At 41.9% G+C, this 15,364-nt stretch overlaps 1 protein-coding gene across 1 annotated transcript in view; it reads left to right on the top strand.

Moving 5' to 3' along the window:
* Positions 1 to 15,364, top strand: part of Blm (BLM RecQ like helicase) — an 82,795-nt gene that overhangs the window by 63,779 nt on the left and 3,652 nt on the right. The window contains exons 16-21 of the mRNA XM_021645303.2: positions 1,271 to 1,461; positions 3,801 to 3,939; positions 7,316 to 7,515; positions 8,790 to 8,982; positions 12,071 to 12,193; positions 14,960 to 15,161. Of these exons, the coding sequence (XP_021500978.1) occupies positions 1,271 to 1,461; positions 3,801 to 3,939; positions 7,316 to 7,515; positions 8,790 to 8,982; positions 12,071 to 12,193; positions 14,960 to 15,161 (1,048 nt within the window). The remainder of the gene's footprint in view (positions 1 to 1,270; positions 1,462 to 3,800; positions 3,940 to 7,315; positions 7,516 to 8,789; positions 8,983 to 12,070; positions 12,194 to 14,959; positions 15,162 to 15,364) is intronic.

Raw genomic sequence — 15,364 nt, 5'->3', positions numbered from 1 at the left:
TGGCCTATCCTTGTGCCCATGGCGACTCCTCAGGACCCAGCAACCTTCCTCTTCCTCCTTTCTTTTCTCTTACCTTTCTCTCTCTTTCTCTCCCTGTCTGTCTGTCTGTCTGCTTACCTACCTGCCTGCCTGTCTGGGCCCCCCAGACTGGGAGCGGAAATCCTCCCTACTGTCTCTTCTGCCCAGTCATGGGCTTTTGGGCTTCTTTATTAACCAAGCGGAGATAATTGGGGAGTGGCTTTTACACAACTGGAGATTAAGGCAGGAGATTCCTCAGTAGCAAGGACAATACGAGAATCTGTTAGCATTTAACTCACTACCAGTTCAACAGTTAGCAGTGGAATATACAGAGACACACCTTATACAGTGTGAGTGAAGGTCACCTCTACACCCAAGCTTGTAACAAATTCTAAGTGCGAGGATTACAGACATGTACCTTCATGCTTGTCATTTTTTTGCACTACTCATTTATCATACAACACCTACAAAAATTCCAACTTCACAGATTTATGACTCCAGTAGAAATATAATATATTACAGTCTTAAAATCATGAACTACCTCAAATAACTAGTTTAGGTAATACAGATGTAGGTAGTGCTGTTTCCCTTAAATTGAGGACTCTTGTCTCTGAGTTCCCTAGCGCTCCCCTGGATTCTTGACCACAGTTTTAAAAGTTTTTAGTTTCTCTGGGACTTAAGCTATAGGGACTGCCTGCTTCCTCCAGACTTCAGCTCAGCACATGTCTGCCTAGAGAGAAAGTATAACACAAACCTCCATCACTGGAGATAATAAATATGTAAAGAGAATTGAGAAAAAAAAATAAACATTTTAGTGTGAAATAGCTTATGCCAGTAATCCCGGTATTTTGGAGGTTGAAACAGGAGGATATCACAATTTCAAGGTCATCTTGGAGTATAGTGTTCCACTTTACCTCAGAAGAGGAGGAAAAGACATACAGCATTCTTTTAAAGTTAAAACTATGAGAAGTGAACGTAAACATCAGTAAATGGCAATTTAAAAGGATGTCATTGATACCACATTGTTCATAGCAATTTACTTTTTTAGTATTTAATCTAGCAGAGCACAGTGGCTCATGTCTGCACATGAATAACCAAGGGAGCGGGGTTATTTAACACCGTTCTAACCATAGCAAGACCTCATCAAAAAACAGACAAGAAATTTATATTAATCTGCTCTAAATACTGTTTTTATATTCTTTTCGCATTCTACTATAAAATGTTATTTTGTTCTGCTCTTCATCTCTTTTAGTGGAAAAAGATGGAAACTATCATACGAAAGAAATGCACTTCAATAATTTATATAGCATGGTACATTACTGCGAAAACATAGCAGAATGCAGAAGAATACAGCTTTTGGCTTACTTTGGTGAAAAAGGATTTAACCCTGAGTTTTGTAAGAAACACCCAGATGTTTCTTGTGACAATTGCTGTAAAACAAAGGTAAAATATGTCATTTAAAATTACTTAATAATTGCCGGGTGGGAGTGCTGGTGGTGGCAGTGGCGGCAGCGGTGGCGCACACCTTTAATCCCAGCACTCAGAGACAGAGGCAGGCCTATCCCTGAGTTCGAGGCCAGCCTGGTCTGTAGAGTGAGTTTTAGGACAGCCATGGCTACATAGAGAAACCCTGTTCCCCCTTCCATCACTCCCCCCAAAAAATAGATAGATAGATAGATAGATAGATAGATAGATAGATAGATAGATAGATAGATAGATAGTCTGGCCTAAAACAACCCTGGAGACTGTTAGATTCATTCATTAGCTACTTATATTATGGCAATTTCACAAACACGTAATCCCCTTCCCCCACCCTCCACTACTGGGAATTGATCCTAGGGCCTCAAACATAACAGGCAAGTGCTCTACAAAAGAACTGTATTCCCAAGCCCTCATTCTTTTTATTTTGTTTTTTAAAAGATAAGCTCTTTATAGCTGCCCTAGTTAGTTTTAACTGTCAACTTGGCATAGCCTATAGTCATACGAGAAGAGAGTCTTGATTGAGGGATTGATGCTCAGGTTAGATTAGTCTGTGACCATGTCTGTAGGGGATTTTCCTGATTGTCAATTTATATAGGAGGGCCCAGCCTACTGTGGGCCGCACCTGCACCATTCCGTGGGCAGATAATCCTGGTCTATATAAGAAAGCTAGCTAAGGGCCTAGAGAGAAAGCTAGCTAACTGGGCCAGCAGTTAAGAGCACTGGCTGCTTGTCCAGAAGACACAGGTTCAATTCCCAGTACCCACATGGCAGTTCCCCACTGACTAACTCCAGCTTCAGAAGTTCTGATGCCTTCACACACATACACATGCAGGCAAAACACCAATGCACATAAAATATAAATAAACAAATAAGTTTTAGGAAGGGAGGAAACGAGCTAAATATGAGCCAGTAATCAGTGTTCCTCTAGTTGTTTCTGCTTCAAGTTCCTACCTTAACTTCTCTCAGGGATAGACATACCTGTAAACTGGAGTAACCCCTAAGTTGCATTTGCTCAAAACGTTTTATCACAGCAACAGAGATCAACCTAGAATAGTAGCCCAGGCTGTCCTAGAACTCACAGGATAGCCCAGGCAGCCTCGAATCTGCAATGTTCCTTCTTCCTCAGATTCCTAGGTGTTGATATTACAGGCGTTGAGCCATTTCGCCTGGATTACAGTTCCATGTTTTAATATTTATGATGCCGCAACTGTTTGCAGACTTCTGCACACTTGCTGTATTACTTAAACTACCTTCAGTGTGCCAGGAACACCCGATGAAGGGAAGCAGACGTGTAATACAGAGAAATAAGCAGTGTTGCTGCCAGATGGTGCTGGTGCGCACCTTTAACCCCAGCACTCGGGAGGCAGAGGCAAGTGGATCTCTGAGTTCAAGGCCAGCCTGGTCTACAGAGTGAGTTCCAGAACAGCCACAGTTACACAGAGAAACCTTGTCTTGAAAAACCGAGAGAGGGAGGGAGAGGAAAAAGAAATATGTAAAACTAAGAAGAAAAGAGAGTAATTTACTCTTTGTGAAATCTGTAGATTCATTGTCCTTTTCACGCACCTCACCTTAGAAATGCTGCTCTCAGTTCACTTACTTGCTGAGCACCTGGTCTGTGACAGGCTCTGTTCTAGGAATTTAGGGTACTCACCAATATGGCAAATTAGGGTAGATAACAGCAGAAGGATCATCTAGGAACGAGGACTTTAAAAGGTAGGCAAACACTGAGGAAATGAGGAGAAGGAACTAAAAGGAAATGGTTTAGAAAAGAAGAGTTGTCATGTATGGTGGCCCATTTGGTAATCTCAGCACTCAGGAGGTGAATCTAGGAGTTCAAGGTTAGCCTGGTCTATATAGTCAGTTCCAGACCAGCCAAAGCTATATAGTGAAACCTTGTAAGAAAAAAAAAAAAAAAAGGCAAAAACAAAACAAAACAATACAATACAATACAACAGCACCAAAGACTGAAAAGAGATCAGAGAATTTGTGAACTGCATTGATAGACAGTGCTTTTCATCCCGAAGGCCATCTGCTCTTAAGGGCCAGAGCTCTGTCCTGGGAGCTGAGAGTGCTGGTAGATGGTTGAAAGACAAGATGTATGCACGCAGCAACAACACACGTACAATACAGACCTAATCACTCTAGAATGTAAGGATGCGCCTTTGACACTTCCTCATTTTTTAATCTTTATTTTACTGTGGAAATGAGTTCTAAGTTTTACCGTAATTAACATTAAGCTCTAGTAACCTGGGTCCCATCTTAATTATAACAAAGAAGGTAATTTTTTTTTTTATTCATAGGATTATAAAACAAAAGATGTAACTGATGACGTGAAAAATATTGTAAGATTTGTTCAAGAACACAGTTTATCATCAGGAACAAGAAATGCAGGTCCTTCTGGAAGGTTCACTCTAAACATGCTGGTTGACATTTTCTTGGGTAAGTTATCTACTCTGTTGTTTGAATTATATCAGTTAAAATTAAACACCTAAAGAAGTGACTACAAGTGAATTTGAAAAGTCACTGAGGTGAGTTTTCACTTTACGATGATGATGATAGGACTGGCAAGAAGGTACAAAGACCTGAGTTGATCATAAAGAACTCCAGATAAGCCAGGCGGTAGTGGCGCACACCTTGATCGCAGTGCTCAGGAGGCAGAGGCAGATGGATCTCTGAGTTTGAGGCCAGCCTGGTCTACAGAGAGAATTCCGGGATAGCCAGGGCTACACAGAGAAACCCAAAAAACTAAAGAAACCAGTCAATCAGTCAATCCATACTTGGGCTGGGGATGCAGCTCTGTGGATAAAGTGCTTGCTGCTACAGAATGCATGAGGATCTGAGTTTGGATCCCAATACCTATGTAAAATCTAGGCCCAACAGTACCTGCCTGTAACCCTAGGAGTGGGGTTGGTGATGGACAGATTCCAGGAGCTTGCCAGCTAGCCATTCTAGTCAAAATGGAGAGCTTCAGATAGAGACTTAACTTTAGCCTCTCTTGCACATGTACATAAACTCATGCATGCATCATACACACAGACACTCGCACATAAAGCCAGGTGTGGTAGCACATGCTTGAAATGCAGTGTGAGAAAACAAACAGGGATCCCTGAGCTTCCTGATCCAGCAAGCTGCTTACTGGGTGAGCTCCAGGGCAGTGAAAGACCCTGTCTCAAAAAGGGAAAAGGTGGACAGCAGCTGAGGTACGGCACCCATGACTGTCCTCTGGCCTCGATACACATATGCAAACATATGCGTCTATACCTGCGCACACATGAATGTAGTCACATTTACTTTTTCAATTTTATGTATATATTTTGCCTGCATGTATGATTGAGCATCATTTGCATTTCTGGTGTCCATAGAGACCAGAAGGTAACACTGGATCTCCAGAAACTAGAGTTACTGACCATTTTAAAGCCTATGTGAGTGCTGGAAATCAAACCCAGGTCATCTGGAAGAGAATAGCCTCTACTCAATAACTGCAAAGCTGTCTCTCCCATCCCCCCCCATTTAATTGATGTATTTGTTGCTGTATGAGTATGCACACATGTGTAGAGACCAGAAAAGGGAGACAGCTCCTTGAGCTAAAGTTCCTGGCAGTTGTGTGCCGCCCGATGTGGTGCTGGGAACTGAAGTTGGAAAGAACAAGTAATCCTAAAAGCTGAGCCATCTGTCCAGCGCATAGCTTCCAGTTTAAGATGGTGGCCTGTCTTTTTGTGCTTGAGGCCCTACTAAAGTGACAGTAAAGAAACAGGGAGCTGAGAGTGGCGGCCCACATCTCTAGGCCCAGCACCCAGGAGCCTGAGGCAGAAGGATCAAGAGTCCAAGGCCAACTTTGGCTATATAGCAAGGCCTTCTCCTAATGGGGAGGCAGCAGTAATGTAGTTAGAATGTGGGTTTTATATTCATCTTAATATGGGATGGCTAGCTTGGGGGCAACAGTTGACTTTTAGGTAGACAAATGAGCGCTTTGGCAACTAGAGGAGAGACAAATTTTTGTGACAGTGTGTTTAAATGAGGTGTAGAGAGCTCTCTTCTTTGCTCATGAGATCAGCCTTCCCTGATTTTGTTTGGTTTGGTTTTGGTTTTTTTCAGAGCAACTTGATAAAAAGTGAGTTTTTGGGGGGAATCTTTGTTTTTTGGCAGATAAAGGATTTCAGGAATTTAAATGCCTTCTGCTCAAATTTTTATGCCATGGAGACATATTGGGACTCCTTCAGAGACAATCTTGAATGCTTTAGAAAGATAAAACAGCTGCTAAAGCTAGACTGGCACTAAGTGGCTATCAGCCACCCTGGAGACGAAAAGACAAAGAAAAGAAAGTGAATGCATGTTACTGCAGTACACCGTGGCACTGACCTGAGGGCCAAGGAAGGAGTAAAACAATAAATCTATGAGCAGTCCTCTATGTCTTTCGTATCGTGAGTGGGTGTTGCCTGATAGATATCAGGTGGTAACTGACACAGTAGGAGGATAAAATCGTCAAGCCAGGCACAGTAGAGCATGCCTGTAATCCCAGCACTTGGGAGGCAGAGCCAGCGAGATCACCACCAGCTCAAAGAACATCTTGTATATATATTGAGTTTCAAGCCTGCTGGGGTTGTGTAGCAGATTGTCTCAAAAGGTTTTTTGAATTCTGGGCATAGTGGCACACACCTTTGTCCCAGCATTTGAGAGGCAGAGGCAAGCAGATCTCTACAAGGTTGAGGCCAGCCTGGTCTACATAGTTCCAGACAGTGAGAACTACAAAGTGAGACTCTGCCTTTGATTTTTTTTTTTTTTTTTACACTTAAAAATCATATTAAGTTGAAAATAGCACTGTGCTGTTCTCAGATGACAGGAGAAAGGAGCAGGGCTTCCATCGTCACCTCTTAGGAAATCTGGTGAGATAACTGCATTTTAGTTTTGGAATTTGTGTATGCTTTATCAGAATGTAATAGTACATGCAGACTTAAATATGTGCTTTATAAGTAAATAGATATTTAAGTAACTAGGACCAGAGATGGTATTTAGAAAACTGATTCAGAAGTTCAGTGATAAATCTAGCAAGTGTTAGATCTTGGTTTGGTTCAGCCGCAGAACTAGAAAAAACTGTCAAAAGTTCTTTGAGGGCCAGCAAGGTGGGTAGCTCAGTAGGTAAAGATGCCCACTGCCCAGCTTGAGAACTTGAGTTCAGTCCCTGGGTCCCATGTAGTTGAGAGAGAGAATCAACTCCTGCACACATCTGCAACATAAGCCATGGCACATGTGTGCACACAATGAATAAATAAGTAAAAAACAATTTTAAAAATTCTGTGAGTTGGGTATGGTAGCAACAAAGAAATGTGTAATTTTGTCAGTAGTACACGGAAATACGAAGTATAACAGTAATATAAAGCTGTTAGCACTTACATGAATTCTTTAGTTCTTTGCTCTACTTTTCTAATACAATTTTATAAGCTTTGAATGCAACATTTTGAAGTACCAAGCTTAATTTTGTTGTGTGTTTTTTTTTTGTTTTTTTTTTTTTTGTCAACGTATGTTATAAAACAGGGAAAAGTAGGAGCAGCCAGTGGCTGGAGTGAAGTTTAAGAGTGCACAAGGTGCTGGCTTCTACCCCTAGTGCTAAGAGAAAAAAACATGCAACCACAGAAACCTTGGAATTCTCCTCAGATATGCTCATAATTCAGCAATGAGGGTCTGTTTGTGCTGTGGGGTTTCCTGTGGAACAGATGATCCCTTCTGTTTGTCCAAAGATGTCCTTGAATGACTTTTTAGCCTCTTCTGTCTAAATAATGATGCATCTATACTTACCTAACTTTTTGAACCTTATTAGGGAGTAAGAGTGCAAAGATTCAGTCGGGAATATTTGGAAAGGGGTCTGCTTATTCACGACACAATGCCGAAAGACTTTTTAAAAAGCTGATCCTAGACAAAATTTTGGATGAAGACTTATATATCAATGCCAATGACCAACCAATTGCCTATATGATGCTAGGAACTAAAGCCCAAAGTGTGCTAAATGGCCACTTGAAGGTAAGGTATTTTAAATGTGCATTTTACTTTCTCTAGTGAGCGTACCAAAATATATCATGACAAAATTTGTCATCCTTCCCAAAGCTTCAGGTATTAAATTTACATACACATTCCCTCAGGAACATATGATCTTAATTGGAAAAAGATTTTAAAATTGAACCAATTAATATGATATTTGTCAAGATGAATTTAATAGATATTCAAGCTACTAAATCTTCCTGTATTCCTTAAATTCGCATGAATGGGCCGGCAAGTGGGTAAAGGCACTTGCTACTAGTCTTCACGACCTGACTTAAATCTCTGGGACCTACGTGGGCAAAGGAGAGAGAGGACTCCTGTAAATTGTCTTTTATATACACACCATGGCATGCATCCATGTGTATGCACATGCACACACAAATTAATAAATAAAAAGAATAAATAAATATTTATCAAGAAGCATTCTCATGTGCTAGGACCTGGAAATAGAAAGAAAGAAAATGCACACCTTGTTTCCAAGGGGCAGTAAGAGTATTGTTTTTCTATGCCCACCCTAGCTCCTGAATAATGACACAGAGACCTATTATTATTTATTAAAAGCTTCTGGCACTATGTCTGGACAAATACTCAGCTATTCTAGCCCAACAATAATGGCCTGGAATAGTATCTGTCATCTTAGTCTTGCCCTGGCTACTCCTTCTTCATCTGTGTTCTGATGGGGACCTGAGACCCTCTCCCTGGACTTGGAAGTCCCACTTTATCCTCTCCTGCCCAGCTATTGGCTGTTCAGCTCTTTATTTGACCAATCAGAAGGTGGTGGAAAACAATGTTTACAACATACCAAGACAGGAATTGCTTCATAATAATGGCAGTGCCAAAGTCGGCCTGCAACCAGATCAACACAGAAATCAGCATTTGAATAAACAGTGCACAAAAACATCCTCCAACAAGGGGGTCTTACTAGTTTTTGGTGGGAAAGGAATATAAGGGTAGGCAATGTGGTTCAGCAGGTAAAGGTATTGCCATTCAAGCCTGGCAACCTGAATTTGATCCCCAGGACCCAGGTAAGGAAAGAACTGACTCCACAATGTTTTTCTCTGACCTCTACACATTCACCATGACACGCATACATATGTGTGTGTGTGTGTGTGTGTGTGTGTGTACACATACATACACACAAATATTCATAAACAGAATTTGAAAAGAAATTTTAAAAAATAAACACTGGGGAAGAAAACTTCCCTGAGTATAAGTATGCTTCTGCTCACTCTCTGATTGCTTTCTTTATCACTAAGGTGGACTTCATGGAAACGGAAAATTCAAGCAGTATAAAAAAACAAAAAGCTTCAGTGACCAAAGTATCCCAGAGAGAAGAGGTAGTTAAGAAATGTCTTGGAGAACTTACAGAAGTCTGCAAATTGCTGGGGAAAGTTTTTGGTGTTCATTACTTCAATATTTTTAATACAGCCACTCTCAAGAAGCTTGCAGGTAAGTGCCTAGGCACCTTGCTCTTGTGGCCCAGATTAATGTGTTGCTGTTGAGACAGGATTTCACCATGTCACCCTGACTAATCTGGATCTCACTTGTAGACCAGGCTGGCCTTGAATTCACAGAGGTCTGCCTGCATTTGCAACTCTTGGTCTATTTTAATTCTTTTCAGTTTAATCTTTGGGTTTTCAACCCAGAGACACTATTTAAGCTCTTTCTTGAGATAAAAATATTTAAGATATATACAGTTCAGATATGTGCTATAATTTTAATTTTATGCTTTTCTGTAAAGCTAAATGTTAGGATATGAATAATTGCCTTCTATAAAGCCAGATGTCAATTATTTATGTAGTTTGCTTTCCTTCATGATGTTCAGCTATTTTTGTACAAGTGCTTTGCAATGAGAAGCTAAACATGAAAGAAACTGTCTTGGGCTTCCTTAAGTCTGTATCTATAACACTGCTGTGTCTTCAGTTAAGAAATATTTGCTGATCTGCATTATTTGCATGGGCTGAGATAGCTTAACTCAGAATTTTAGTGGTGAGGTCTCTGGAGAATAAGTTGTTGTTGTAATTGACTGCTGTGTGTTCTCGTCTGTGCTTCTCCGTCATGCAACCTCATAATCATCCCCTCTCTTCCATTCCCATCCTACCATCAAATCATTTTCTATTCAGGTGCCCGTGTCTTTGCTTTTCCTTGTGTCATCACTGGTGTCCCCAGTCTGGGATTTGGTTTGGGTTTTTGGTCTTATTTTATGGTGCTGTTGTACTGGAAATTTAACCCTGTGTACCATGTGTGCTAAGCACTGACTCAACTGCTAAGCTAAACCCCACCTAACCAGTCTATTCCAGTACAGATGCTGTTTCGATGACACCAGAAGATAACAACAGAAAGTTTCACATCTCAGTGACAAAAATGTAATGCTGCTTTATCTACTCTAAACGTCTTTTAGGGGTCATAAAATTATTCTGTGTTGCTTGCAAGAAAACTATGAAATATGGTCATTTCTCAAAGATAGTACTTTATTTTTTTTTAACTTTTTTTAAAGATTTATTTAATGTCTGAGTGCTCTATCTGCATGTACACCTGCAAGCCCAAAGAGGGCATCAGATCACATTATAGATGGTTAGGTTATGAGCCATGTAGTTGCTGGGAATTGAACTCAGGACCTCTGGAAAAGCAGTCAGTGCTCTGAACCTCTGAACCTTTCCAGCCCAAAGATAGTACTTTATTAATGCCAGTTGTATTACCTAGTACTTGATCTCACTGCCTTTCTACACTTACAGTGTTTTTATGCTAATATGTCTGTGTACATGTATGTTTGGGGAAGGAGTGCATGTGTACATGTGTGTGAAAACCAGAAGATAATCTCGTGGTTCTTCAAGCACCATCCACTTGTTTTCTGTTTTTTGTTTTTCTTTTGTTGTTGTTGTTGTTTTTAATTCAACAAGGGTCTTTTACTAGGCCTGGGTCTAGATAATTAGGCTAGGTTAACTGTCCAGGAGGCCCCGAGTCTCCCTGTCTCTGTACCCCAAGCACTAGAATTATATGCCCAGCTGGCAACCAAACTTTGATTCTGTGCCTTGCAGCAAGCACTGTACTGACTGGGCCATCTTCCTGTCCCCTAATAATCTTTCTAAAGATGTTTTATATAGTTAAACCCACTCTGTGATGTACCAACAACAGTGAGTTTGTTGACCTGCCGACAGTACTCATTTTTTGTTTGTTTTTTTTGTTTTTGTCAAAGACAGGGTTTCTCTGTATAACAGAGCCTTGGTTGTTCTGGACTCACTTTGTAGACCAGGCTGGCCTCAAACTCAGAGGTCCGCCTGCCTCTGCCTCTGCCTCTGCCTCTGCCTCTGCCTCTGCCTCTGCCTCTGTCTCTGCCTTCCAAGTGCTGGGATTAAAGGCATGTGCCACCACCACCACCCCCCGGCAATGCAGTATTTTAAAACAGTGTGTAGCTGTCCTGAAACCCTCCCCCCTCCCCAATAAAGTTAATACAGTATGTGACTTAAAACCAATGAAAAATGATGGTTTTTCCTTGGTTATTAATGTAATTTCCTAACTGGTCTCCCTAATTCCAGATGTGAGGATGGTGTGCTTTTAATTTTAATTTTTCCAAAACCACTAAAGCTACAACAGCTCATTGGATGTAATATGGTAGTTCTAACACAGTTCTTTTAAGGGGTCATAGGGTCTGCATCTTCTTTCTTTTCCCACCAGCCCTCTTCATGAAACTTCTGCTCTATCCCACAGTCTGTGCTTTTCCTCTAAACATACGAGTGAAGTGAAAATCACAGACTGGAAAGGATCTGAAATCCACCCTCTGCTCAAGTCAGAGACATAGGGATTAGCACCCCCTCACTCTCCAAAGCCAGCACTCTTGGTCTCAGAACAAATCCACGCCTTCTTGATCTCTACCACTACTTCTGGCTTGCTCCGTTCTTCTTCCTTCAGAGCCACTAAACACCCCTTTCCACTCCTCCCCATTCAGCAGCCGGGGTGACCTTTAAACCACAGGCTTGTCCAGCCATCGGTGCCTGCGCTGCCTCTGCAGAGCTCCAGATTCCATGTGGCTTCACCCTGCATAGGGCTGACCAGATGAGGAATGAGGCAGGGCCGGGGCAGCGTCAGTGTGGTGTGTCTCTTGAGATAGAATGAGCATGTCTGCAGTGCAGGGAAAGAGTCAGAGCTGGAAATAGAATGTGAGTGTTTGTAACATACAGGACATCAGTCTTGAAGCTAGACAAGTCTGGGCAGTGGGGACAGTGGGCAAGATCGGACTGTGCTGAAAGCCAGCACACAGCATAGCTCCCTCTCTCTAGCTTTCCTCAGGCACCTGGCTGTCTCCTACCACTATCTTGGCATCTATGTCTTTGCTGCTGAAATTGAACAGTGGATCCTGCCCCCTGGCCTGTCTGCCACATTTCCAGTGTAACTTTACCGTTTAGAAAACTCCCCATGTGCCTAGTGCCCAGCAATAGCTGGCTCTTAACAAACATGAGCTAAATGAATAGATGTGCATGAATTCAGTGGTTTTTCTATGAGTGGTAATTTAAATTCTCAATTTTATGTCCACACACAGAATCTTTATCTTCTGATCCTGAGGTTTTGCTTCAGATTGATGGTGTTACTGAAGACAAGCTAGAAAAATATGGTGCAGAAGTGATTCCAGTTCTACAAAAATACTCAGAATGGACACTGCCCGGTTAGTATCTAAACCTGTTTTAATGTTAAGCGGCATATCTCACTGAATTGGAATTAGGTAGTTAGTGCATCCTACACCTGTCACACTGAAGTTCATGTGCTAGGAGCGGCCCCTGGGGGTGTGGCAGGCACCTCTGAGAAGACATGGAATTTAGCTCCCCTAGAGAAGCTAGTCATTAAACTTACTAGTGGAGCACAGGTTGGAACCTCTGGGCCCATGGGCCTATACATTGTTGTTTTGATAAGGCACGTAAGTGTCCAAGGAGTCATAAGCCCTGGGACCCATTCCAGATCTACCATCATCTCACTATGTGATTCTTGGCAGGACACAAACAACCTCTGTGTCTTTCAGTGTCCTTATCTAAGGAAAGAACATGTTATCTAACAAGATTGTATAAGATAACATATTAGAGTACAGCTTAAATGCTTTGGGGAAATGAACATGTCATTGAAAGAGCCTGACTTGGTGAGGACATCAAAGCAGAAGCTTTTAAAGGCTGCGTTATGTCTGTTCTGTGATGCCTCATCATGAGACCTGCCATTGGTGTAGAAGTCACTGGCTGAGGGAAACTGAGAGCAAAGGAGTATTTTGCTGTAGAGGGTGTAAAGGGGCAGGGTGTTCTGTGATAAACAGCATGACCAAAAGCAGCTTGGGGAGCAGAGGGTTTGTTTGCCTTACATATCCTGAATTATATAGTCCATTATGTGAAGCCAGGGCAGGAGCTGAAGCAGAGGCTGTGAAGGAACACAGCTTACTGGCTTGTTCCTGCCTTGGCTTGCTCACCCTGCCTTCCCACACATCCTAGGACCACCTTCCCAGTGACAGTGTGGCTGAAGGTAGGCTGGGGTCCTCCTCTTCATCAACTAAGAAAATTCAAGCCAGGTGCAGTGGCACACACCTGTAATCCTAGCACTTGGAGAAGCAGAGGCAGGTGGATCTCTGTGAGTTTGAGGCCAGCCTGGTCTACAAAGCAAGTCCAGGACAGCCAAGGCTACACAGAGAAACCCTGTCTCGAAAAACTTTAGAAAAAGGAAGAAAAAAAGAAAATTTAAGCCAGGCAGTGTTGGCGCACACTGTTAGTCCCAGCCCTCTAGAGGCAGAGGCAGGTGGATCTCTTGAGTTCTAGGACAGACTGGTCTACAGAGTGAGTTCCAGAACAGCTGGGGCTAACACAGGGAAACCTCTTAAAACACCAAAAAGGAAAGAAAATGCCCCAGGATTTCCCACAGGCCAATCTGATAGAAACACTCTCTCAGTTGAGGTTCCCTCTGTTCAGATGACTCTAGCCCATGTCAAGTGACAGAAACTAACCGTCACACCTGTCAAACTCATTTCTGTTCCCCCAGCAAGCTGGGTTAGAGAAAGTGTTCTCAAGGCTAATGGAAATGGAGTGCAAGGTGAGATATAAGTGTGTATGTCGATTTCTCCCCACGAAAATGCATTTTCGTGGAGGGGGGTTGTTTTGTTTTGTTGAGACGGGCTTTCTGTGTAGCTCTGGAACTCTGTGAAGCTGTTCTGGAACTCTGTAGAACTTAGAGATCCGTCTGCCTCTCCTTCCCAAGGGCTGGGATTATGCTACCACCACTTGGCTCATAGCATTTTCTTAATAATTTATCAAAGTGCTAAGAAATAGGATTTTCACAAATTTGTTTATATAGTAATTATTCCAATAAAAGGCGTCTTCTGAGTATATTTGACAGTGTCTTGGTAGGAAATTATACACATAATGGTATATGGTCATATGGTAACTAGTTTGGAAGGGGACTTAACTGGCTCAGACTGCTAAGGGAAGTAGTCAGAAGCATGGTGGCCATTGAACCTATGCTTTGCCTATCAAGAACTTTACCTTTGAGCTAGGCATGATGGCACACACTTTTAATCCTAGCGCTAGGAGGCAGAGGCAGGTGGAACTCTTGAGTCTCAAGCCAGCCTGGCTTACAGAGTGAGTTCTAGACCAGCCAGGGTTTCATAGGGAGATTCTGTCTTTAAAAAAAAAAAAAGGAGGAGAGCACTTCACCTGTAGTTTTGCTGTCTCCTCCACCACCTGTTTTCCAGGCTAGGAGAGTGAAGCACAGCTGGACAGAGGGAGTTTTGTGCCCTCATGCCCTCCTGCCAAATCAGACAGGAAGTAGAGCAGGAATCATTGTATGACCTTAGGGGGGGTTCTACTTTTCAGGTGCCTTAAGATGCAAATACTGATGGAAATTATTTTATTTCTTGCAAACCCATGTTTTCACTCAGGACAAGTTTCCTATTTGATACGTGAAATGTTCATAACAATTACACACACACACACACAAAGGTTTATGTCTGTGAGGAGCAAATATTGTATTCAACTTTCTGGTGTGTTTATTAAAAGACTGTTGCTTAAAGATGAAGGAGAATGCAATTTGTTTCCTTTTTAATATTGGACTTATTTTCCCAGCATGTTTAAAATGATAAATAAAATTGGCTAACACTTACAGCAGCCTTTATTTCAATTCACAAGGATTAGCTTGCACAATGTAGAATGGATATAGGCCTCATGCAGCAGTGTGTGAACTAAACCTGACATCTCCAGTTGAGATAAAAATTATCACAAATTTTTAAGTAATGAATTTTGATTCTGTCATTAAATATAAATTGCCATTGAACACAGTTGAGCTTTTCAAAATAGAAATGTTTGATTCCTCCTGAGATGTTGAATCCATACAGCAGGAAAGCAGCTAGTATTGGGCTCCAAACACAGGGTCACTTGTGAATGTCTGCATTTCCTGTTTGTAACAGAGGACAGTTCCCCAGGCAGAAGCCTCATGGGCAGCAGAGGCACTGGAGGGAGCACCCTGGATGAGACTGATGAGGAGCAAACACCTGTATCTTCTCACTACTTTGCAAATAAAACAAGAAATGAAAGAAAGCGGAAGAAAATGCCAGCCTCCCAAAAGCCTAAGAGGAGAAGAACTAGTTATGGTGGCTTCAAAGCAAAGGGGTATGTTCTTTGATGTCTTTTGCAACATCAGGTGGAAGGGGGAAAAGAACAGAAGTGCACATAGCTGCTCTAGTTTGCTTTAAAGCACTTACTTAAATTACCATTATTAGTTAATAGATTGATGGTTAAGACCTAAACCAAAATAAAAACATGGCTTCAAGCTGGGTACGGAGACATAAGCCTTTAATCCCAGTCCATGTCAG

This window comes from Meriones unguiculatus, chromosome 14 (genome assembly GCF_030254825.1).
Source record: "Meriones unguiculatus strain TT.TT164.6M chromosome 14, Bangor_MerUng_6.1, whole genome shotgun sequence".
Lineage (NCBI taxonomy): Eukaryota > Metazoa > Chordata > Mammalia > Rodentia > Muridae > Meriones > Meriones unguiculatus.
Note: the sequence above shows the minus strand (reverse complement) of the source record. Positions and strands in the feature narration are given on the sequence as shown.